This window comes from Neofelis nebulosa, chromosome 9 (assembly GCF_028018385.1).
Source record: "Neofelis nebulosa isolate mNeoNeb1 chromosome 9, mNeoNeb1.pri, whole genome shotgun sequence".
NCBI lineage: Eukaryota > Metazoa > Chordata > Mammalia > Carnivora > Felidae > Neofelis > Neofelis nebulosa.
Genome location: NC_080790.1, coordinates 118,843,308 through 118,869,696, shown reverse-complemented (window position 1 = coordinate 118,869,696; position 26,389 = coordinate 118,843,308). Strand labels below are relative to the sequence as shown.

General features: G+C 47.2%; 1 protein-coding gene and 1 long non-coding RNA gene across 2 annotated transcripts in view; one reads left to right on the top strand and one right to left on the bottom strand.

The window, feature by feature from the left end:
* The window catches only part of LOC131485715 (uncharacterized), a 48,944-nt gene that overhangs the window by 14,346 nt on the left and 8,209 nt on the right, over window positions 1-26,389 (top strand). The gene's annotated exons all lie outside the window — the stretch shown is intronic.
* On the bottom strand, window positions 14,488-21,487 carry MYL9 (myosin light chain 9). Its single transcript, XM_058685521.1, has 4 exons — window positions 21,344-21,487; window positions 17,954-18,163; window positions 16,030-16,191; window positions 14,488-15,177 (listed from the first exon to the last, which is right to left on the bottom strand). Exons 2-4 carry the CDS (start codon window positions 18,135-18,137, stop codon window positions 15,005-15,007), a joined length of 519 nt encoding a protein of 172 aa, XP_058541504.1. The 5' UTR covers window positions 18,138-18,163; window positions 21,344-21,487; the 3' UTR covers window positions 14,488-15,004.

Here is a 26,389-nt window from a genome sequence, read left to right as displayed (position 1 = left end):
GGGGGAGGGGCAGAGAGAGAGGGAGACACAGAATCGGAAACAGGCTCCAGGCTCCGAGCCATCAGCCCAGAGCCTGACGCAGGGCTCGAACTCACGGACCGCGAGATCGTGACCTGGCTGAAGTCGGACGCTTAACCGACTACGCCACCCAGGCGCCCCTGTATGCATTGTTTTAATGTTTGATTTCTATACATTTATTTCCTCAGATTTATTTTGATACATAAATAAGGTTCTAGCATGACCCCCCACCCCCCTACCCCCAATCCACTCTACAGGATTTTGTACACACAGTAGGCCTTCTGTAAGTGTTCTGGGGATGAAGATAAGACCAAGTTCCAGGGAAAGTCTATCTTAACCCTTCTGGGAAGTTAATTTCTAGCCAGGGGAGAGATGCTGGTAATTTCTACAAGTTAATAGAGTTAGGTCCCACGTTAGGTGATTATGTAAAGTAACTGCCAGCTTCACAATGACTGATGAGGCTGGTTCTGTTTTCATTTATTTGGCAGATGTGGTGGAAACGGAGACCAGTGGTCTGCCCAAGCAGCTCGGTGGCTGTATGTGAGGGTGAGGCAGGGGTGTGGTGAGGGGGAAGGTCATCTGGGTGATATCCCTTTTGGTTGCCTCTGGTTACTGCTGCCTTCTGTGTTAGCTCTGCAGAAAGGATTGTTCAGCCTGGGTGCCCAAGAGCCAGCCAGATGCTCTCAAGGGCTCCATGGGCCTGGGTTGCTGGCACCTGAAGGTGGGATCCTAACATCTTAGAATTGGAGGGACTTTAGGGGGCCTCAAGAGGCAGCTGACATCAGGAAAGCAGACTGAGCTGGACATTCTAAGTAATTCTGTCTGAATCAGCTGAGTGACCTTGTGCTTGCCACTGCCCTTCTCTGGTCCACAGCTGGGATACTGAAGACCCCGTTAGCTGTCATGTTCCGTGATAGAAGTCCAGCCTTTCCATTTTATGCATGAGGACACTGAGGCACAGAGAGGGACTGGGATTTTCCCATATGATTTTACAGCCAGAGGAATTCTTAAAAAGATCCCTTTCTTGGTCAGTGGCATAGGAAGCGCAGGGGCCCTCGCATCAGATTGCCTGGTGCATTGCAATTGCTCATTAAGTATAGGTTATTATTTCATTGAACAACATCCTATAACAGTGATTGAGTGTGGGTCTTTCTCTAACTAGTTATATGACCTTGCCCCAAATAGGTAATTTAACCTTTTCCTGTCTCAGTTTCCTTAGGGTGTGAATTGGGTTAATAACAACCTCTCTTTTGGGGGGAGTTGTATAGAATAAAACGTGATTATCCATGTATAACACAGGGCTTGGCACATAGCCCATAGTAAGTGCTCTGTAAACACTTGTCCCTGCCTGAAACCTTCAGGTGGTTTCCACAGCACTTTAGAGTCCTGCCCAGACTCCCCAGGGTCTACAGGGCTCTCAAGGCATCACTTGGCCCCTGCCTACTTCTTACCTCCCACCAGTCTCAGTGTCACTCACTCCACCTTGTGCCATGTTCGTTTCCACTTAGAGGGTTTTGTTTGTTTTTTCACCCTTGCTATTTCTCCTGATTTCAGCTTAAGCGTCACCTCCTCAGGAAGGCTGTCCCTGATCACTCTGGACTGGTCTCCTGTCCCTCTTACCCATGTTAAGTTTCCTACATCCAGCTTACTTGAGTTTGTAATGACTGTTTTTGTTGTTATTGTCTCCCTTGGCCCGTGGTGCCCTGCTTTCTGCACCGTAGAGTTGCCCAGCACCTGGCACTTCCTGTAACAGGCTTGGAATAGATGCTTGTTGGTGTCCGGCACCCAGTCTCCTGTTGATCTCCTAGTGCCCACTCCTGTGCCCCTCCCCTACTATATAAATCCAGTCTAAAATGTTTTCTTTGGATCCTTGAATAATGTATGAACAGTCCCTTGAACAATCCTATGCTGGTTTTAAAACCCCTTGCATGGTTTAATATTTCATGTAAGGGGTGCCTGGCTGGCTCTGTCGATGGAGTGTGTGACTCTTGATCTCGAGGTTGTGAGTTTGAGCCCCACATTGGATGTCGAGATTACTTAAAAAAAAAAGTCTATACTGTATGTTAACTAACTTGAAAATAAATTAGTAAAAATAAATAAATAAAATTGTGGGGTGCCCGGATGGCTCAGTCAGTTGAGCATCTGACTTTGGCTCAGGTCATGATCTCACAGCTTACGAGTTCACACAAGGGAAACAAAAGCAAAACTGAACTATTGGGACCTCATCAAAATAAAAAGCTTTTGCACAGCGAAGGAAACAATCAGCAAAACTAAAAGGCAACCGACGGAATAAGAGAAGATATTTGCGAATGACCTATCAGATAAAGGGTTGGTACCCAAAATCTATAAAGAACTTATCAAACTCAACACCCCAAAACCAAATAATCCAGTGAAGAAATGGTCAAAAGACATGAATAGACACTTCTCCAAAGAGGACATCTAGATGGCCAACCAACACATGAAAAAATGCTCATCACTCATCATCTGGGAAATACAAATCAAAACCACAATGAGATACCACCTCACACCTGTCAGAATGGCTAACATTAACAACTCAGGCAACAACAATAGATGTTGGCGAGGATGCAGAGAGAGAGGATTTCATTTGCATTGCTGGTGGGAATGCAAACTGGTACAGCCACTCTGGAAAACAGTCTGGCGATTCCTCAAAAAATTAAAAATAGAACTACCCTACGACCCAGCAATTGTACTACTAGGTATTTACCCAAGGGATATGGGTATGCTGTTTCGAAGGGGCACATGCACCCCAATGTTCATAGCAGCACTATCGGAAATAGCTAAAGTATGGAAAGAGCCCAAATGTCCATCGATGGATGAATGGATAAAGAAGATGTGGTATATATATACAATGGAGGATTACTCGGCAATCAAAAAGAATGAAATCCTGCCATTTGCAACTATGTGGATGGAACTAGAGGGTGTTATGCTAAGTGAGATTAGTCAGAGAAAGACAAATATCATATGATTTCACTCATATGAGGACTTTAAGATACAAAACAGATGAACATAAGGGAAGGGAAGCAAAAATAATATAAAAACAAGGAGGGGGACGAAACATAAGAGACTCTTAAATATGGAGAACAGGGGGTTACTGGAGGGGATATGGGAGGGGGGATGGGCTAAATGGGTAAGAGGCATTAAAAATCTCCTGAAATCATCGTTGCACTATATGCTAACTAACTTAGATGTAAATTAAAAAAATAATAATAAAAGAAAAGATCTTAAAAAATATATTATGCTAAAGTTATTGGACAGTAGCTCTCATTCTGTCCTCCCCCCACCCGCCACAGCATTTTTAATATCTACCCATGTTGATGCGTGAATGTTGATTTAGTTCATTGCTCGGTAATACTGCCTGGTGTTGTGTAGCATGTACTCGTCATGTTTCACTATCCACTCTCCTCGTGACAGACACGTAGGTTCTCCCAGCACCCTGCTCTCATCAAGGCTGCTTCAGGCGACATCTTGTCTTGCCCCTCCTGGGTCTTGGCACACATTTCTCAGTGGAGTTGCTGAGCCACGATGGGTTTACTTGTTTCCAGGTACAGGCAGGTGTCCTCCTGCATGAGTGCCCCAGCCTGCCCCCCACCACCTGGTATATGAGAAGCCTCCCTCTCTCTATCTTTGCTAATGTTTGGTATTATGTCTCGCTCTAATGTTTGGCAATCTGATGAGTTTAAAGTGGCCTGTTTCTGATTTGCTTTCTCAACACCAGTGAGGTCGTTCTATTCTACTTGTTAGCTGACGTTTACCTTTTGTGAGTCTCCTGTTTATATGCTTTGCCCATTTTCCTATTATGTTTTTTTATAATACGTTAGATATTCTTTGTTTCATTTTAATATAGTAAAAACTCACCCTTTAAAAAAATGAGTTGTAACATATACAACCATGTGATCACCACCATAATCATGATTCAGAGTGGTTCCGTCATCCTCCAGAATTCCCTCATGCCCCCATATAGTCTCTCTTCCCACTCCTTGCCCCTGTCCTATAGTTTTGCCATATATGGCCTCTGAATCTACTTCTTCTTCTTTTTTTTTTTTTTTTTTTTAGCATAATGCTGTTGAGATTGACCCATGTTGTGTATTGGTAGGTGGTTGGTTCCTTCTTATTGATGAATAGCATTCATTGGATAAATGTACTTCATTTTGTTTATCATTTGAAGGATATTTGGATTGTTTCCAGATTTGTCAATTTGTTTCTGATAACCTTGACACTTTTGAAGAGTACTGATCATGTATTTTGTAGAATGCCAGAGAGTCATGTCTAATTCCTTGTACATTGCACCTGGAGTTTTGGAGGACATCCCATTGGGATGCTCAATGGACTTAACTTGCCAGAGCCAATTACACTGTTGTCTGTGATGGAGGTCTCATGGGTTTTAACCATCGATAAAACTATATCACCGACTGTTCCCTGCCCACCCCCATACCACCCCTCTGTCTTTTTCTTTCTTCCCTTCTTGTTTTGTTTTCAGACTCTGTGTTTTGGTTTTAGTTCTTGTCCAAACTATTTCCCATTGTTGGCAGGAGTAATTAACAGTTGGTTTTATGGTCTATTTGTTGATCTCTTTTTTCTGAGAGAGACCACCTATGTGTGAGAGGGCGAGGGGCAGAGAGAGGGAGAGAGAATCTTTTTTTTTTTTTAATTTTATTAAAAAAATTTTTTTAATGTTTCTTTATTTTTGAGATAGCAGGGGAGGGTCAGAGAGAGAGGAAGGGTAGGAGCCCGGGAGGGTCAGAGAGAGAGGAAGACACAGAATCTGAAGCAGGCACCGGGCTCTGAGCTGTCAGCACAGAGCCCACTGTAGGGCTCAAACCCATAAATGGTGAGATATCATGACCTGAGCCAAAGTCAGGCGCTTAACCGACTGAGCCATCCAGGTGCCCCTAGAGGGAGAGAAAATCTTAAGCAGGCTCCGTGTTGGCAGTGCAGAGTCTGACTTGGGACTCGATCTCACAACCATGAAAGATAATGAACTGAGCCAAAATCAAGAATCGGACGCTTAACTGACTGAGCCACCCAGGTGCCCCTATTTGTTCATCTCTTTATAAGACAGTGGGGGTCTGTTCTTTGTCCAGTGGGAGATGTGGGAAACTCTCATTTGTTAGTAGTCTATTTTCTTTTTTCATAGTTTGCTTGCCTATTTGCAAGCTCAAGTCAATTAAGAAAATGTTGAAGGAATTAAGAAAGCACCGAAAGGAGAACAGCCCATCAGGCACCTGGGTGGCTCAGTCGGTTGAGCCTCTGACTTGAGGTCAGGTCATGATCTCATGGTTCATGAGTTCGAGCCCTGCTGGTTCATGAGGTCAGGTCATGATCTCATGGTTCATGAGTTCGAGCTGTGCTGACAGCTCAGAGCCTGGAGCCTGCTTTGGATTCTGTCTCCCTCTCTCTCTGCCGATCCCTCACTCATGCTCTGTCTGTATGTCTCTCTCTCTCTCAAAAATACACAAACATTAAAAAAAAAAAAGCCTTTGAAAGAAAGGAGAACAGCTCATTGAGGCAGTGGATTTTTGTGTTCTTGGTTTACTTTGGCACATGGCTGTGGTTGTAGAACTAAAACTGAAAGTTTCAGTGTGTCTGTAGGAGTCTGAAATATTTTCCTACTTTGTAGTATGTTAATAAGTTAAATTGTAACATGTCTTAAATTTAAGGATGTTTTGATTGATTTATCAGACCTAGTGGGGTTTATATGAATAGAAGGAAATAGAAACATTTACAGAAGATAAAGGGTTTTTTTGTTTGTTTTTCGCACTGGTGGGGGCTTGAACTCATGACCCTGAGATCAAGAGTTGGACACTCAGTTGACTGAGTCACCCAAGGCACCCCAAGAAATAGAAGTTCTAATAGTTTAAATGTACTAGACTTTGAAAAGAATACCTTACAAAAACCTTAGGAGAATTTTTTTTTTTTTTGGAATAGTTACTATCTATTTTTTTTTTAATTTTTTTTAACGTTTATTTATTTTTGAGACAGAGAGAGACAGAGCATGAATGGGGGAGGGGCAGAGAGAGAGGGAGACACAGAATCCGAAGCAGGCTCCAGGCTCTGAGCCATCAGCCCAGAGCCCGATGCAGGGCTCGAACTCACGGACAGCGAGATCGTGACCTGAGCTGAAGTCGGATGTTTAACCGACTGAGCCACCCAGGTGCCCCAGTTACTATCTATTTCAACAGCTTTATTGTTATATAATTTACATACCATAAAATTCTCCCATTTAAAGTGTACAATTCAGTTAATTCTAACATATTTAAACTAAATTTTTTAAAAACATTTTTAATAAATTTAAAATTTTTTTAAAATTATTTTATTTTATTTTATTTATTTTTTTAATAACAGAAATGAAATTCAGTAGCTACTTTAAAAAAAATTTTTTTTTTTTTAACGTTTATTTATTTTTGAGAGAGAGAGACAGAGCATGAACAGGAGAGGGTCAGAGAGAGAGGGAGACACAGAATCTGAAACAGGCTCCAGGCTCTGAGCGGTCAGCCCAGAGCCCGACGCGGGGCTCGAACTCACGGGCCACGAGATTATGACCTGAGCCGAAGTTGGACGCCCAACCGACTGAGCCACCCAGGTGCCCCATTAATTTTTTTATTTTAGAGAGAGACTCTCAAGCAGGCTTCATACCCAGAGCAGAGCCCCAACTTGGGGCTCAGTCCCAAAACCCTGGAATCATAACCTGAGGTGAAATCAAGAGTCGGATGCTCAATCCTGACTGAGCCGCCGAGGTGCCCCCAATTTTCACATATTTAAAGAGTTGTGCAACCATCAGCATAATCAACTTCACTCCCCATCTGTGCCCTCCCCACCCCAGCCACAGGCCAACACTGATACACCTTATTCTGTATAGATTTGCCAGTTTGTGACATTTCATATAAATAGAATCATGCAATATGTGGTCTTTTGTTAAGGACTTTTGACTTAGCATAGTGTTTTTGAGGTGTATCTATGTTGTAACATGAATCAGAACTTCATTCTTTTTATTGCTGAATAACATTCTGGTGCATGGACAGACCATATTTACTTACCTGTCATCAGTTGATGGACTTCAGGACTGTGTCTGTTTTTTATCTGTGTTGAATAATGCTGCTATGAACATTTGTGTAGAAGTTTTTGCATGGATGTATGTTTTCATTGTCTAGGGTATATACCTAGGAGCAGAACTGCTGAGTCGTATAGTAACTTGGTTTAACCTTTTGAGGAACTGCTGGACTATTTTCCTATGCAGTTGCACCATCTTAAGTTTCCTCCTACAGTGTGTGAGTGTTCTAATTTCTCTACATTCTCCCCAACACTTGTTATTTTCTGGGGTTTTAAAATTATAGCCATTAATTTCCTTAATGCCTAATGATATTGAGCATCTTTGCATTTGCTTACTGGCTGTTTGTCTTCTTTGGAGAAATATCTATTCATGTCTTTTACCCATTTTTATTTTATTTAATTTATTAAAAAGATTTTTTTTAATGTTTACTTTTGAGAGAGGGGGCGGGGGAGGGGCAGAGAGAGAGGGAGACACAGAATTCGAAGCAGGCTCCAGGCTCCAAGCTGTCAGCGCAGAACCCAATGTGGGGCTCAAACCCACAGACTGTGAGATCATGACCTGAGCTGAAGTCAGATGCTTAACTGACTGAGCCACCCAAGCGCCCCTAATTTATTAATTTTTTAATCTTTATTTTTTTTGAGAGAGAGAGCGCACCCGCACACGTGCACACAAGTGGGAGAGGGGCAGAGAGAGGGAGACACAGAAGCCGATGCAGACTCCAGGCTCTGAGCTGTCAATACAGAGCCCAACACTGTGCCTGAACCCACAAACTGTGAGATCATGACTTGAGCCAAAGCCAGATGCTCAACCAACTGAGCCACCTAGGTGCCCCCATTCATGACTTTCCTAATATTAAAACATCTTGAATTTCTGGGGCGAATCCAACTAAGTCATTATTTATTATCTTTAAAAAATTTTTTTCTTTAAATGTTTTATTTATTTTTGAGAGAAAGACAGAGTACAAGTGGGGGAGGGGCAGTGAGAAAGTGAAACACAGAATTCAAAGCAGGCTCCAGGCTCTGAGCTTCCAGTACAGAGCCTGACGTGGGGCTCAAACTCATGAACTGCGCGATCATGACCTAAGCCAAAGTCAGATGCTTAGCCAACTGAGTCACCCAGGCCTCCCCCTCCCTTTTTTAAATATACTGTTAGATTTGGTTTGCTAATAATTTATATAAGAGCTTTGTATCTATATTCATGAATGCAACTGACCTGTTATTTCCTTTTCTGATAATATTTTTGTCTGCTTTTGGTATCATAGGGATGCTGAAACAATCTGTGTAAGCCCAGGGTGGTCTGTTCCTTGAAAGTTTGGTAGCTCATACCCTATAAAATTATCTGGGCCCAGTGTCATCTTTGTGGAAAGATTTTATTTTATTTATTTATTTTTGTAATTTTTTTTAATAAGTATTTTTTCTTGAGAGAGTGAGTGTGAGCAGGAAAGGGACAGAAGGAGAGGGAGAGGGAGAATCTTAAGCAGGCTTCATGCCCAGCGCAGAGCCTGACGAGGGTCTTGATCCCATGACCTTGAGATCATGACCTGAGATGAAATCCAGAGTCAGATGCTTAACTGACTGAGCCACCTAGGCACCCCAAAGATTTTATTTTTTTAAAGATTTTATTTTTAAGTAATCTCTACACCCAACGTGGGGTTTGAACTCACAACCCCAAGACCAAGGGTCTCATGCTCTACTGACTAAGCCAGCAAGGTCCCCCTGTGGGAAGATTTTTAACCACTGCTTCAAATTCACCAATACTTAGAAGAAAACTTTGGCTTTCTTTTCCTTTTTTTTTTTTTTTATTTTCAAAAATTTTAATTTCAGTATAGTTAATAGTGTTATATTAGTTTCAGGTGTACAATACAGTGATTCAACAGTTCTATACATTATTCAGTGCTCATCATGTTCAGTGTACTCTTAATCTCCTTTACGTATTTCACCCATCCTCCTGCCCACCTCCCTTCAGTTTGTTCTCTGTAATTAAGAGTCTGTTTCTTGGTTTGTCTCTCATTTTTCCCCCTTCACTCCTTTGTTTCGTTTCTTAAATTCCACATATGAGGAAACCAGTGGTATTTGTTTTTTCTCTGACTTATTTCACTTAGTAATATACTCTCGAGCTCCATTCATGGCATAGCAAATGGCAAGATTTCTTCCTTATGACTGAATAATATTCCATTGTATATATATACACCACATCTTCTTAATCCATTCAATTATTGATGGGTACTTGTGCTTCCATAATTTGGCTATTGTTTTTTTTCACATTTTTATTTATTGATTTATTTTTATATTTAAGAGAGAGAGTGTGTGCACATGAGTGGTGGGGGTGTGGGGAGGTGAGGGGCAGAGGGAGAGAGAGAGAATCTTAAGCAGGCTCCATGCTCAGCACGAAGCATGACATGGAGCTTGATCCCAAGGCCCTGGGATCATGACCTGAACCAAAATCACGAGTCAGATGCTCAACTGACTGAGCCACCCAGGCATCCCTCTTTTTTCCTGTTTTTAATGTTTTGCTCTTTTATTTCATTCTGAGTTACTTCTAAGGCTCTGCTATTTCAGGAATTTGTTCAGTTTGTTTAAGTTTTCAAAATTGTTTTTTTTCAATGTTTATTTATTTTGAGAGAGAACATGTGCATAGGGAGAGGCACAGAGAGAGAGAGAGGGAGAGAGAGAATCTCACATAGGCTCCATGCTCAGCATGGAGCCTGATGTGGGGCTCAGTCTTATGACCGCGAGGTCACGACCTGAGCCAAGATCAAGAGTCAGACGCTTAACAGCCACCCACAAACCTCTAAGTTTTCAAAATTGTTAACGTGTAGTTATTAATAATATGGATAAATTCTTGGATTCTTCTTTGCCTCTTGTTAGTCTTAGCTCCACCCTGGCACAGTTCTTTTTCAAGTGCTACTTCCTTCCCTGTTACTAGAGGGATACTTAGGGGCTCGGGTGGTTTCTACCTTTCATCTCAGGGTTACCCTGAGGCTCCAGGTAAAGAGCCAAGACTTCCAACCCTCCCAGAACCTGAGTTTTGCTTTGGGTTGCTGTTTATACCTCCTTCCCTTGATACCTCCCCACTTCATCCACTGGAGCCCAGCCATGGTCCTATGGGATCCTTTGTGTTTGGGTGGTGTTTACAATTCCCTTAACCTCCCTCTGCTTCTTTAGAGTCACTGGGTTGGTAGGGGACAGAGCCAGAGCTCAGACTTTTTCTCATTCTTAGGAGCTGCAGGCCCTTTAGTTGTGACCTCAGGCTTTTGCACCAGTGGTTTCCTTTTCCTGATTGAACCTGGCCTGATTTATGCCCCATTTCACACTTTCTCCTGGATCCTTGCCTCATCCCCTTACCCTTACGATGTCCTTGGGTCACTGTGTGATCCTGTCACACTGAACTCTTACTCATAGCTGTCTTGTTTCTGGACAGTCTCCCCCATGACCATGTGAGCTCCTTTAGCATCAGAACTGTGATTTTTCCATTTTGACAGCTCTAGTGCTTAATGTGCCTGGCACATAGTAGGTGCTGTCTACATATGTAAAAATAACCTACTCAGCACTCACATTCATAGCAGCCACATTCACAATAGTGAAAAGGTGGAAACACCTCAAGCATCCTTGAACAGATGAATAGATAAGCAAAATGGTTCTGTGTGGTTCTGCACGTACAATGGAATGTTATTCAGCCTTGAAAAAGGACATTCTGAGGCACTGGGTGGCTCAGTTAAGCATCCCACTTTGGTTTAGGTCATGGTCTCACAGTTTATGAGTTCGAGCCCTGCATCAGGCTCTGTGCTTACAGCTCAGAGCCGGGAGCCTGTTTTAGATTCTGTGTCTCCCTCCTTCTGCACCTCCCCCGCTCGTACATACTCTGTCTCTCTCTCAAAAATAAATAAACATTTAAAAAAGATTTTTTTAAAAAAGGACAGTCTGACTCATGCTAAAATGAAAATTAATCTTGAGGAGATTATTAATGTGAAGTGAAATAAACCAATACAGTGATTCCACTTATGTGAGGTACCTAGAGCAGTCAGACTCAGAGACAGAAAGCACAAGAGTGGTTGCCAGAGTCTGAGAGGAGGGGAAATGGGCAGTTGGTATTTTATGGGAACAGAGTTTCATTGGAGGAAGATGAAAAGGTTCTGGAAGTAGATGGTGGTCGTGATTGCACAATAGTGTGAATGTGCTACTGAACTGTACAATCGAAAATGGTTGAGATGGGGGGCTCCTGGCTAGCTTAGTTTGTGGAGCATGAAACTCTTGATCTTGGGGTCCTGAGTGGGAGCCCCACGTTGGGGGTAGAGTTTACCTAAAACAAATGGTTGAGATGGTAAACATTATGTGTATTTAAAAAAAATTTTTTTAATGTATTTTTGAGAGAGAGACAGAGTGCAAGCGGGGGAGGGCAGAGAGAGAGAGGGAGACACAGAATCTGAAGCAGGCTCCAGGCTCCGAGTGTCAGCACAGAGTCCGACGCAGGGCTCGAACCCACGAACCACGAGATCATGACCTGAGCTGAAGTTGGACGCTCAACCGACTGAGCCACACAGGCGCCCCTACGTGTATTTTTTTAAATGTGTATTTATTTTTGAGAAAGAGAGAGACAGAGTGTGAGCAGGGGTGGGGCAGAGAGAGAGGGAGACACAGAATCTGAAGCAGGCTCCAGGCTCCGAGTGTCAGCGCAGAGCCCGACGTGGGGCTCGAACCCATGAACCATGAGATCATGACCTGAGCTGAAGTCGGACGCTCAACCGACTGAGCCACACAGGCGCCCCTATGTGTATTTTTTTTAATGTGTATTTATTTTTGAGAGAGAGAATGGGCAAGGGGCAGAGAGAGAGAGAGAAAGAGAGACAGACAGACAGACAGAGGATCCGAAGTGGGCTCCCTGTTGACAGCAGACATGTGGGGCTTAAACTCCTGAACTGCGAGATCATGACCAGAGCCAAAGTTGGATGCTTAACCGACTGAGCCACCCAGGCGCCCCAACTTTATGTGTATTTTACCACATAAATATACCACATAATTTTACCACAAAATTAAAAATTTTAAAGCTTTTATTTATTTAAACCCACCAAAAGGTATAATTTTTTTTTTTTTTTTTTTAGAGTGTGCAAGCTGGGGAGAGGGGTGTAGGAAGAGAGAGAGAATCTTAAGCAGGCTCCACACTTAGCATGGAACCCAACACGGGGCTCGATCCCACAACTCTTGGATCATGATCTGAGCCGAAACCGAGTTGGATGTTTAACGGACCCAGGCACCCCTTAAAGATTTTATTTTATTGTATTTTATTAAGAAAAATTTTTTAATGTTTTTTTTTTTTTTTTTTTTTTTTGAGAGAGAGAGAAAGAGTACAAGCAGGGGAGGGGCAGAGAGAAAGGGAGAGACAGAATCCGAAGCAAGCTTCAGGCTCTGAGCTGTCAGCACAGAGCCTGATGTGGGGCTCGAACCCATGGACCACAGGATCATGACCTGAGCTGAAGTGGGACGCTTAGCTGACTGAGCCACCCAGGTGCCCCTATTTTATTTTTAAGTAATCTCTACGCCCAACATGGGGCTCAAACTCACAACCCTGAGATCAAGAGTCACATGCTCTAACGACTGAGCCAGCCAGATGCCCCTAGTTTTCATGGATTTAAATGCACCAGTCTTTTTCTTTGTGGCTTCTGAGTTTATGATAGACTTTGAAAGTTCTGGGCATGCTTCACTGTTACCTGTAAATGTTGCCTGTAAGAGATAAAACAGTAGCTGCTGCTGCTTTTCTAAAAAGGTGTTAATATTTTAATAAATTAGCTCATAAATGGAAAACTGCCTTCTTCCTGGCTCCTGAATATGCTACATGCATTCCTGCTCCCAGACTTTGTCCAGGCTGCTTCCATACTCTCCTAGCTCTGCTCCTGCACATTCCTCCCGCCTGCTGGTCCTGCCTTTCCACGCACAGAACACTTACCTTGTCCCATCCTCTGGATCCTGTCAGGTCAGCCTCAGGCCAGCTCAGAAACCAGTGAGGGTGGATGAGTTCTGTACCCTTACACCAGGTGTGAATCTTTCCCTCTCTAGGGGTGAAGGGGGAGTAGGCTTGTGACAGGAATGCAAACTGGGGGGCAGAGTGCAAGGAAGCTTGTTTCTAACCACATCCCTGCCTTCTTCCAGAAAGGCTTTTGGTGCCAGTGACTCTACAGAGTGACCTGTGACCCTGGAGTCCCAGGAGGATGCCCAGAGCCTGCTCCTTCCTTGGGGCTAGCTGCAGTGAGCAGGTAGTCAGGCTAAAGACCCTCCATCTGGGGCCAGGGTCAAAGGCATGGTCCACTGAGTCTGTCACAGTATGTGGGCCTGGTCAGAAACTGTTTGCAGCTGGCTGCATCCAGAGTAGAGATCAGGGACTCATGGGGCTCAATTTGGAGGCCAGAGAGGGGTAGTTTCATGGTCAGCTCTGACCAGGGCCTGACTGGGAGGGGCCTGGTCTTGAGGTGGGGCAGAGGTTTGTGGGAAGTTAGACCCTCCTCGGCCAGTACACAGTCCTCTTAGTGCTCAGCACTCCCTTGGCTCTTATCTCAGACTTTTGCTGTGTGCTGCGGCTGGCTGGCTGGGGGTGATCTTTAGGGAGGCGTCAGGTCAAGCCAGGCCCAGCAGCTGTTCCCCAACCTTTGCTGGGGTCAGGTGGGATGTGTCTAGCCCAGGCCTGAGCCCTGTGGAGGATCTAGAGGCTGGGATTCAGCCCTCCCTATGTCCCAGATCCACTGGGTGGCCTCAGGCAGTCCTTGCTTCTCTTGGCTATCTGTTCATTCAACCAGTATTTCTGCTCCTTAAGCCCCAGGCACTGTTGTCAGTGTCCCCACCATTCACGTGTAACAGAGATCCCAGGTTCGCTCACCTTGTGTGCGTGTGGGATGTAAAAAGCTGGTCTTGTGGCTGAACTGACCCTCCAGATGCAGAAGGCACAGCCCAGAGCACACCTGGTGGCTGCCTGGAGCTGACCTCAGGGAATTCCTTAAACCCATTCATTCCCACCTTAACCTCGGAGCTACTGGGATGCACTCTTCTCACTGTTCCCGAAGCCTTCCTGTTCTTCCAGGACCATCTGGCTTTCCAGGAACATTGAGGTGTCCCTGGTGATCCAGGCTATAGTCCTGAAGACTGGGCGACCTTGACCCCTGACCTCCCGGTGCCCCTGAGATATCTGTGGTGATTCCTGTGGGTCCTCCCCACTCAGGCCTCTCCTTCCCAGAAGGACTGTTTCCCTCAGCACCTCTGTCTGCTCCCCACTCTGGTCTGGTCTCAGCTGAGTCTTTCCCTGGCCAGGGGAAGGTAGGGGTCTGGGCAGCCACTGGGGACAGGAGAGGGCAGGAGGGTGTTTAGGGATTAGGAGCTCCTTTATTTCACCCCAGCAGCAGACACACAGACCCAAAGCAGTGCTCAGACTTCTATTAGAGATTCTGCCTCCCCTGGATTAAATATCCAGTTTACATGCATCTTCTGGATCACACTCCTGGTGGGGTGGGCTGTGTTCTGGTGGCTGGGCAGGGCACAAAGAAGGGGTCTGGAATCCTGTCCTCAGAGAAGGGACCTTGGTGAGGTTTGTGTTTGTGGCAGTGGCTGGGAAAGAGCTGTCTTGTCTTACATGGGGGTGCATGTGAAGTTGTGTCCCAGACAGGACACGGGGCTTGTCCTGCGGGGAAAAGCCCATGAGGCCCAGCTCTCTAGGAGACGGTCCTCTTTCGGAGGGTCACAGTGCAACACCTGCCTCATGTTGGCTATGTGCCCCCTGCCTGGCACTGCATGCTCTCAGCCTGTTCCTCCACTGTGAGCTGGGCCCCTAACCCCTCAGAGGGAGGATCCCCTGAGAGGGTCCTGTGGGGTCACGGGCATGGAGCTGGTGTACAGTGAGGGTGGGGAGCAGGTGAGTGGGATAGGGGCCTGGGGCAGCCTAGTCGTCCTTGTCCTTGGCCCCATGCTTGAGGATGCGGGTGAACTCCACATAGTTGAAGTTGCCTTTCTTATCAATGGGTGCCTCTCGGTACATCTCATCCACTTCTTCATCTGTGAAGCGGTCGCCCATGGTGGTGAGCAGCTCCCGTAGGTGGTCCTCGTGAATAAAACCTGGGGGCAGGGCCAGGGTCTGTGAGACAAAGACTCAAGCTGGGACATGCCCAATACCCCTACCCTGAACCCCAGTCCTTGCAGACCTTGTAGTGGGGGAAGGACCAGGAGAAGACACAGCTCTGGCCTCCAGCCAGTTCAAGCTTCCCAGAGCCCCAGAGGGAGGGTTCTGTGTGTTTCTGTAGGGTACTTGGGGCTGTAAGTATGGGGGGCTGGGTATGTCTCACTTTAAGAGCATGAGCCCTAGAGTTCCACTGCCTGTTTGCATGTTCCTCCCCCTTCTTCCTGGCTGCGTGACCATGAGCAAGTTCTTAAACCTCTCTGTGCCTGTTTGACCTGGAAATCGGGGATGAAAATATGCCGCCACCCTGGTAGGGGATTATGAAGGTAGTGAGGAAAATGTGAATGTACTTGGGCCTGTGGCCCCTGAGAAATGACTGAAGTCACCACTGCCAGCATCATCCTGGCCCGTGTCTGGGACAAACTATTTGTGGGACGCAATCCCTTTGGAAGATTTGAGGATGGGGGCTGGTTTTTATACCTTGTTGGCCAGAAGGGCCTAGAATGATTTAGTTTCTGGGAAAGTCTAAAGTGGGGGCAGTGTGCTGGGCCAACAGGTGAACTCAAGAAGTGGGATGTCTTGGTGGTTGTGGGCTCTTGTGGTCTAGCATTTGGGGGAAGAGAACAAGGACAGGGCATGGTTTGGCCGTGGAAACCAGCAGATGCGGGATTTCCATTCTAGCCTTTGGGGACAAGTCCCAGCACAGCCCAGCCCCACCTGCACCCCGTGGGCACCCTGGGTGAAGTGCTCAGACCCGGCCCTGTCTAGGCCTCCACCTGGAGGCTGCTGACCTGAGGCCTCCTCGTCGAAGCAGGCGAAGGCATTTCGGATCACATCCTCAGGATCTGTGCCGTTCAGCTTCTCCCCAAACATGGTGAGAAACATGGTGAAGTTGATGGGCCCCGGGGCCTCGCTCATCATGCCCTCAAGGTACTCATCTGTGGGGTTCTTCCCTGTGGCAGAGGGACATTTGTGCCTGCTGTCACTGCCCTGTCCCCGCCCACCTCCCTGTCCCCTCCCTTCATGGCATGTTTGAGTCCCGTAGGCAGGAGATAATACATTTTGTAAATTGCACAGCATCTTGCTGGAGCAGCCCGCTTTCTGACTGCTCCCTCCCCTGGGCTCTCCAGGCTGCCCTGGCCAGCTTCCACCTCTGGTCTAATATCCGTGACCTCTTAAGTGTAGGAGTCACCATTTGCTGACTGCCCATGGTGTCTGCTGCCCCACATGCCTGACTGCTTTAACTTTCATCATGCTGTGAGGTCAGCATACTCACCCCAACTTCACAGGTGTGGGACCTGAAACACAGAGGTGAGGCCACTTATCCAAGATCACACAGCAAGTAAGGAGTGGAGCCAGCATTGGAACCCAATCAGCTAGACCACAGATTCCAGGCACAGTGTTGAAAATGGTTAAACCAGTGAGCTGTGGTGTCACAAAGACTGGAGTCTGAATCCCAGTTTTGTGCCTTGGTTTCCCCCGCGTCTTAGAATTGTGAAATAGCACCAGTGGTTGTAAAATCATACAGAACAATTGGCACAGCCCCATACTCAAATCAACTGCTGGGTTCAAATCCCAGCTGTACTACGTAGTAGCTGTGTGATCTCAGGCAAATTATTTACCCTCTCTGAACCTCTGTTTCCTCATTTATAAAGTGGGAATGATAATCACATCTACCCAGTAGGATTGCTTTGAGAGTTAAGATACATGCACAGCTTCTTCTTATTTTATTATCTGCTGCTCTTATTTTTAAACTGGAGGATGATGTTCTTAACCAGAAGGCCAGGACTGACCTGTGGCCCACTGACATGAGCTACAAATAGGAATGCAGGTTTTTCTGGGTAGATGGCCCACGAGGGGGCAGTGTCTGATGTCAACAACCCTCCAACTCAGGGTTGCCCAGTCCTCTCCCCAGACACCCTGGGCATGTGTGTATACAAGGGCCACAGTCACCATTGCACAGGAAGGGAAATGGGCTCAGAGCAGGGCTGCCCAGCTGTGAGGGGCAGTGCCAGGGACTAACTCAGGTCTGTCTCTCCCCAGAGCTTGGGGCTTGACCTCCACAGGCTGCCTCCTCCACTGCCAGAGGCTTCCTGTCTTCCCCAGCCAGTGTCTGACCTAGACGCTCTCACCTGGATGAAGGAGGTGCCAGGAACTGATGCTGAGAGTAGTGTTTGTGGCTAGCACATGGGAGGGATGTGAGGGCGGGGCCACAGACTAGGGAGGTGGTATCTGGAGGCTTGGCCTCTGGGTGTTAGTTTCCCCATCTGAGCAGTGGTGAATTGTACTAGGTTCCTGAGGAAGTCACTGGAGTGAGAGAGGCTCTAAGAGCCTGACATGGGTGACTTCTGAACAAGGGGAGGCACTTCGCTTCAGTTTCCCCATCTGTACACTGGAAAGTCTGTATAGTTAAAACTTTCTTTAGTTGCTGATCCTTCGCTTTAAATGAAGTGATACCAGGCACCCCTACCACAAATTTGCCTGAGGCAGCACTGCTCTAGAGTGAGCCTGTCTGGGTTCAGATCCAATGTTGAACTGCTCTGTGCCTCAGTTTCCCTGTCTGTTAAATGGAGAAAGTAATGGCATCTGCTCTCCAGGGTGGGTACCACATGTCACTACATGGGACGTACTCTATAACGAGCAGCCCCACTGCCTGCCTCAGTTGCAACCCTTGCGGGGCCCGCTTAGACCCCACCCACCCCCATCCCTGCTCACCCAGCGAGGCCAGCATGTCATGCAAGTCCTCCTTGTCAATGAAGCCATCTCGGTTCTGGTCAATCATATTGAAGGCCTCCTTAAACTCCTGGATCTGGGACTGGTCAAACATCGCAAAGACATTAGATGTGGCCCGCTGTGGCCGCTTCTTGGTGGTTTTGGCCTTGGCTCGCTTGCTGGACATCTTGGCTTCTGGTGGGTGGGGCTTCCCTGCAGGAAGTGGGTGTCAGGGGAAGAGCTTATGAGCCTGGGCCAGAGACTCTTCCTGCCTACCCTAGACGGGCTGTCAGTGCTTGGGCCTGGCATTCAAGGCCTCCCATAGGCTTGGGGCTCCTGTCATCCAGCTCATCACAAAAGCAGACAGACATGGGCTCTATGTGATCATAAACAACTTCTCTACCTCTCCCAGTGAATTTCTTCATCTGGGAATGGGGACATGAGGAATGCCCAGCAGTAGGGAATCATTGACTTAGTGCCTGAGAAGCCACTGGAATGGTGCCAGGCACAGAATAAGCTATTTTTGCTGTGGCTGTTTGGGTAAGATTGGGTTTGTTGCCAACCTGTCCTTGCTTTATCTCTTTTAATCCTTAATAGCATTTACACTCTCCATCTCTCTCCCTCCAAGTGACAAGGTGGGTTGAAATGTGGGAGGTTGTGAGGCTCCCTGCCAGCTCCTCTGCCCCTGGCAGTATGGAGCTGGATCAGTGGCCCTGCATTCTTGACATTCTTGTCCTCTCCTCCCCCTCCTCTTCCTTCCTCCTCCCTATCCCTCTGTTCTGGATGTTCTGGAAGGCCTATGCTCTGGGCAGTGTTCCCTCCCTCAACTTGCCCACACTTGATCAGCCCCTTGGGTGGATGATAGACCTGATTTGGGCCCTACTCCTTATTCTTACTGCTCAGTGCTTAATAGGGGCATGAGGCTTCCCCAGGCTGAGAGCCCCAGCTTCTTGTCACTCTTGTTTAGACCTGGCCTCCTAGCCTCTAGCTAGTCTCTCCCATCCCATATAGATCCAGACCTGTACCACCTATCACTTCACCTTGAAGCCCTTGAAGGTTCTTGCCTCACTCCAGAACAAGTCTGGGCCCCTGAGCCTGGCATTCAGGGTCCTGTGTGAACCCCTCCAACCCTTGTCTGACTGAGCATGGCACCCCTCACTGTGTCCCTCTTGCCATCCATGACCCAGCCATGCTGGACCTCTGGATGTTCCCCAGACACCCTCAGACTTTCCTCCTTAGTCCCTCCCACTGAACGCCCTTCCTTTTCCAGCCTAGTTCTTGAGACACCGCCTTGGGGAGCAGGTCCCTGACCCTTGCTTTGACAGTAAGCACCTAGAGGTCTCTCTCTCCCTCCCCTGATGTACTAATAGGCTAATAGATGCTTGTTTAATTAAAGCTGTGATGGCAACTGCAGCCAGTCTACTTCTCCCACTGTACAGATGGGGAAACTGAGGCAAAGCACAGTGCTTTTTCCCTTAACCCTTGTCATGGCTCATGGGGACTGTGCCCCTGAAGACCTAGTGCTATGTGCCCCGCAGCTGGGGCTCAGTACTTAGGACCACTGCCTGCCTCTCTCCTCTGCCCTGAGCCCTTGGTCCAGGGCCTGCCTCCAGAAAGCCTTCTCTGCCTGTTTTTAGCCCCAAGTTGTATGGTTATGAATGCCCCTCAAGCTGTCTGTTGGCCTCTATCCCATGCCCCTGTTCCAGTCATCTCAGACTCTATCCCATGCCCCTGTTCCACTCATCTCAGACTTTGGTCTTTGAGATCTTAAATGCTGAGCAGGGATCCTGGCCAGCCCCAGCCCTTCCCCAGGACCACAGCCATCTGTAGTAATGACAGACTGCTGCTGTGTTCCACTGGACTGACACACCTGGCCCTGGGTGTTTCTCACAGGGTACAGGGTGGGTAGACAGAAGCCCTTCTCACCCATTAGCTGGGCGGGAGTGAGATGGTGGCATCAGCAGGGCTTTAGTGCTCTGAGGGGCCCAGTCCTTCCTGAAGCCCTCTGTTTTCTGGGAACTTTGACTCACAGAACCCATAGAAAGCCAACAAGTAGCCCAGTCATGAGATGCTGTGATGGTTATCATCACTGTTGCCATGGCCCTCCTGTCTGCAAAGATCTATGCAGATGGAGCCGGGAGGAGAGAGGAAGCCATGGCCAGAGGTAGGAATGGCTGAGATCTCACCCACTGCTGTGATACTGGCTGGGCCCTTCTGTCTCTGTGGCTTCCCCTTCCTCATCTATCCAGCACTGAGCCTTAGGGTTTGTCCATCCCAGCAATCTTGGGAAGCAGGGTGAGGTTCCCCCCCCGCCCCGCCCCCACCACTGTGCAGTTTAAGAACTAATGCCCAAGTTGCCCAAGAAGGGAAGTGTTGTGCCCATGAGGGGGGTAGAGCCCAACAGGCAGCCAGGATGCTTGGGCTAGGCTTGGGTCAGTGGGTGGTAATGGCCAGCCCTTGGTGCCCTTGATGACTGAACACAGAAGGAAACACATACCCTAAGAGGCTCCTGGTGGTGGGCCTACTACAGCTGAGGGCTCTGTGTGACTAGAGGCGGTTTATAGGCTTGGTTGAGGAAACGGGGTCAGGGACAGGCTAGTCCCTTAGCCCTGGAACCTGCTCCTGGGGGTCCTAGACCCTAGGGAATCAGATCTAACTGGTATTTGGACTGGCTGCAACTAGGTGACATCTCCCTCCTTCTGGTGCCTGTGTCCCCCATTATCTCTTGGTTCCTATGGCTGGTGGTGCCAGATGCCTTGCTAGTAAATTCACCTCCTCCCTGGCTGAGTGATCTGACTCCTTCCTCAGAGCAGTTAGAAAGCTGGGGAGGACCAGCAGGGATTGAGGTCCCCTGGCCCAGGTCCCAGTCTGGCTCCAGAGCCCTTTGACAGACCCTTCCCACCCAACAGGCACAGACAGTTGGACAGATGGCCTAGTGCATGGAAGTCTCAAGTGCTCTCACACAGCATTGGTGTGTGTGGGGTGGGGTTACCCTTATCTCATCCCTCTCTCCTGCCCCAGGAGATAGGGGAGAGGACACGGATGCTCTGGAGGGGGTCTCAAGGAGCCTGTCTGTGACACACATGGGTTTTCTGGGGCAGGGAACACAGGTGACCACAACTCCCTCCCCTTCTGGGCACCCCAGAGCTCTGGGCTTGGCGTCTGAAACTCCACTGCAAATGGGAAGGGCCTGGACAGTGTTCCCTCACCAAAGGAGCACCGGCTCCCAGAGCCTAGAACAGTCTCCCTGCTGCCCAGCCCCGCCAGAGTCCGGTCTGACCCGCAACTCACAGCCCCAGCCCCATGACGGTTGTCCTTGCCGAGATCCTCGGCGTCCCTGTCCGTGGGGCCTCACATCGCCCACCCTAGCCCCCCCGCGGCCGCAGCTCCCACCTGGTGCGAAGAAGGTGCTCGCTCTCCGCGCTGAGCAAGTGCGGGGCGCGGGCCGTCGGTCCGGCTCCGGGCTCGGTGGGCGGGGCAGCACCGGCCTTACAAGGCAGAAGAATGTGTGCGCGGAGGGGCGGGGCAGGGCGGCGCACTCGCGAGGCCTTATTTGGCCTTGACTCACGGGCGGGAGGCGGTACGACTTCCCAGAGCGGGCTGGGGACGTGACACCCGGAGGAGATGCGGGGGGAACGGTGGCCCCCTCTCCCCTGATTGTCACGGGAGGGGGATTTATTTGGGCCGTCCCTTCCTTCCTAGTGAGACTGGCAGAAGGACATCCAGGATCTTCAGTTCTGAGATCTTACCCCCAACTTCCCCCAAAGGCCCCGCTGCCCGGCCCATTCCCGTGGGAGGGCTTCCTTCCACCAAACCAAGTATGGCTTTTTTCCCCAGTCTGAAAGAAGAGGCGTATCAGATGGTCCCAACATACTCACATGAAAAGGTCACCAGTCAGGCTCCGCTGGTGTGGGGGCTTCACCTAGGGATTAGGACTGCAACGGAACAGCCCACCTCAGTCACATCACTCCCCTTTCAGGCTGTCCTCAGTTTCCTGTAAAATAGGAGGGTGGTGATGAAGATTCAGTGAAAAGAGTGGCAAAAAAGAGCCAGGTAGCATCCTGGGAGCCAGCGATAAGGGCAGGGGCTGGGGGAGCATGGGTGCCTCCTCAAAGCCTCAGGGCAGCAGCACCCCTTACCCACTTTTGTTGGCCTTAGTGAAAGGATGGCATCTGAGAGGACAGACCCATCCCCTCCCCCATGGTGCATCATGTCCTGCCCATCATTCTGACCCCTGAAGGAACACCCTCCCCACCTGGACTCCAGCCCAGCTTTTTCTGCCCCCCATCCTTTTTAAATGTTTTATTTATGGGGCTCCTGGGTGGCATAGTCGGTTAAGCGTCCGACTTTGGCTCAGGTCATGATCTCGTGGTCTATGAGTTCAAGCACCACATCGGGCTCTGTGCTGATAGCTCAGATCCTGGAGCCTGCTTCGGATTCTGTGTCTCCCTCTCTCTCTGCCCCTCCCCTGCTCACGCTGTGTGTCTCTCTCACAAAAATAAATGAACATTAAATGTTTTATTTACTTTCAAAAGAAAGCACAAGCAGGGGAGTGGCAGAAAGAGAGAGAGGGAGACACAGAATCGGAAGCAGGCTCCAGGCTCTGAGCTGTCAGCACAGAGCCCGACGTGGGGCTCAAACCCATAAACCGTGAAATCACGACCTGAGCTGAAGTTGGATGGTCAACTGGCTGAGCCACCCAGGCGCCCCTCTCTTGGCCCTATTTTAAACCAACAGAGACATTCCTGGGGAACCTTCCAACACCTAGTTACTTATTCTGTAAATATTAACTGACACCTTATTACCTGCCAGGCACTGTGCTGGGTGCTAGGGAAATAGCAGTGAACTAAAGTAATCACACTGGGGAGACATTTGTTCTTGTGGAGTGAACGAGTAGCTGCTACATACATGACCTGGAGAGAGAAATGAGTTCCCTGAAGGAGAATAAAGCAGAGGGACAGGAGAGAGAAAGAAACAGGCAGGAAGGGGGGATACCTCCTGGGAAGTGACATTTGGGCCAACTTGCAGCGGTAACAGAGTGAACCATACCCAGTGAGTGTTGGAGGCAGGTAGGGGGATTTTGCCCAGCTCTGGTCTAGGAGCAGCCAGAGGCAAGTGTGAGTGTGAAGAGGGGGTGGGGAGTGAGGGGTGGGAGATGAGGTCTGAGAAGCAGTGGGGACCTAGACCTAGCCTGGGGCTCCTTGTAGGCCACCATGAGACATCAGAGTTCTGAGCAGAAGGGTGACATGATCTGGCTTATGTTTTAACTGAATCTCTCTGGGTGAGACCAGTGAGGAGCGTTTCAGCGAGATGATGTGCTCAGACTAGCGTGGTAGCTGGGGAGAAGGGGTGGGGTTCTGGAGATTTTTGAAGTTGCATCCAGTAGGATTTACACATGGATTGGAATGTATGTGGAAGAGTCAAAGATGACTCCCAAGGGTTTTGGTTTGAGCTGCAGGAGAGGGAGCTGCCACTTAATCAGACGGGTTGGCTATGGAAGGAGCAGGTTTGGGAAGAGATGAGAGTTTTGTTTTGGATCTCTTAACTTTTTTAAACTATTAACTTTGAAATGATTTCAGATTTAGAATAAAGTCATAAGAACTATACAAAGAGGTCAGCCAGACTCTCCAATTGTTAATATTTGTCTTTATAATACTCTTTTCTTTGTGTGTGTATGTGTGTCCCTGCCCTCTGCTAGCATCATTTGAGAGTAACTTGCACGCACCATGCCCTTTTACCTGGAGATACTTCAGTGAGTATCTCCTAAAAAGGAGATTCTTTTCCATATCCATAGCACATTTATCAACATCAGGAAAATTTTAACAGTGATTCAATACTGTTATCTGATTTACAATCCATAGTCAAGTTTTGTCAATGATCCCAGCAATGTCCTACCCGGAAATTTTTTTTCTGGTCCAGGAGCCAATCCAGTCTGTGTGTGTGTGTGTGTGTGTGTGTGTGTGTGTGTGTGTGTGTTAAAAATAAATAAATAAAAATAACCATTTTAACCATTTGAAAATGTATAGTTGAGTGGCATTAAGTATAATCACACTGTTGTGCAAGTTTCACCACCATCCATCCAGAACGCTTTCATCCTCCCCACCTGAGATTCCACACCCATTAAACGCTGACTCCCTTTTCTCTTCCCTCAGTCGCTGGGCACCCACCATTCTATTTTCTGTCTCTGCATTTGACCATTTTAGGTGCCTCATGTAAGTGGAATCATTCAGTGTTTGTCCTTTTGTGACTGGCTCGTTTCTCTTAGCATAATGTTTTCAATTTTCATCCATCTTATAGCATCTGTCAGAATTTTCTTCCTTTTTAAGGCTGAATAATATTCCATTGCATAGAGAGACCACATTTTTCTTTTCCATTCATCTTTATGGGCATTTGGGTTATTTATACTTTTTGCCCATCATGAATAGTGCTGCTGTGAACATTGGTGCACATATTTGTGTGTGTGTGTGTGTGTGTGTGTGTGTGTGTGTGTGTATGTTTTCACTTTTTTGGATCTATATCTGAGAGTGGAATTGCTGGGTTGATAACTATGTTTATATTTTGAGGGACTGTTTTCAACAAGGTCACACCATTTCACATACCCCTGTTTCCCCACCACCTCACCAATACTTGTCTTCCAGCCATCCTGGTGGGTGTGAAGTGGTAGCTCATTGTGGTTTTGATTAGCATTTCCCTGATGACATGCTGTGTTGAGCATCTTTTCATGTGCTTATTGGACATTTGTATATCTTCTTTGGAGAAATGGTTATTCAGATATTTTGCTCATAAATCTGGTTGTTTGCTTTTTGTTGTTGGGTTGCAAAGGTCCTTTATATATTCTGGCTATCACACCCTTAGCAGATATATGACTTGTAAATGTATTTTCCTATTCTGTGGGTTATCTTTTCATTTTCTTGATATTTTCAAAAAGCACAAATGTTATTAGCTTTGAGAAGTTTATCTGGTTTTTTTTCCTTTGGTTTCTTGTGCCTTTGGCATTCTAGCCAAGAAACCATTGCTGAATCCAGGGTCATGAGGGTTTATACCTGTGTGCTTTATTCTAAGCATTTTATGGTGTTCACTCTTAAGTTTAGGTCTCTAATCCACTTGGAGTATATTTTGTGTGTGGGGTGAGGTAACGGTGCAACTTTGTTCATTTGCACTTGGCTGTCCAATTGTTCTAGCACGCCTTGTTAAGATTGTTCTTTCCCCATTGAAGTTCTTGGCACCCTTGTTGAAAATCAGTTCCTTAAATGTGTGTGTTTCTCTCTGGACTCTAAATTCTATTTCATTGATAGATTTGTCTGTCCTTCTGCCAGCACCACACAATCTTGATTTCTATAGTTTTGTAGTAAGTTTTGAAATCAGGAAATGTGTCATACAGCTTTGTTCTTCCTTTTCAAGATTGTTTTGGCTTTTTAGATTCTCTTGCATTTTCATATGAATTTTAAGATCGGCTTATCAATTTCTGCATAAAAGGTAGGGGGGGTGGTTGATAAAAATTGTTGAATTTGTATTACCAGTACCATAATGGAGTATTACCACCTTAATATGAAGTCTTCAGATCCATGAATGTGAAATGTCTTTCCCTTTATTTCGATCTTTCAGAATTTCTCTTCATGATGTTTTGTAGTTTTCACTGTACAAGGGTTATGCTTTTTCTGTTCAACTTTATCCTAAGTATTTTATTATTTTTGATGGTATTGTAGATGGAATTGTTTCCTTAAGTTTATTTTTAGAGTGTTCCCTATACTTGGACTGTTTACAACACTTTTGACACCTAATGTGTGGGTATTTTCTCTATACCAACCAATTCTCCAGTTTTCTGGACACCAACTGGGTGTTCAACAATTCAGTTCAATTTTAACTCTGACTACCTGGAGTTAGTGTCAGACTCCATAGGTTTAAGGGCTCAATCCCACAAGATTGCTGTCATATCTGATGCCATATGCAAATATTAGGCCTCCAGGTTACCCACATTTCTGTCTGATTAGCTATAAACTGGGGGTTCCTGCATCCTCCCACAAGGATAAATAATTTGCTAGAATTCACAGAACTCAGGAAAACTTACTGTTACTGGCTTACTGTAAAGGATACAACTCAGGAACAACCAAATGGCAGGAGGTACATACAGCAAGGTGGGGGTGGGGAAAGCTTCCACACCCTCTCCACACATGCCATCGTCCCAGCCAACCCAAGCTCTCCAAACCCTGTTGTGTAGGGGTTTTGTTGGAGGCTTCCTTACACAGGCATGATTAAATCATTGGTTGTTGATTGACTCAATCTCCATCTCTTCTTCCCTCCCTGGAGGTTGGGGAAGTGAGGTTGAAAGTCCAAGTCCTCTAATCATGCCCTGGTCTCCCTGTCAGTCAGACCCTACTTGAAGCTTCCTAGGGGTCCCCAACCACCAGTCTTCTAATTAGCATGAGAAGACCCTTCATC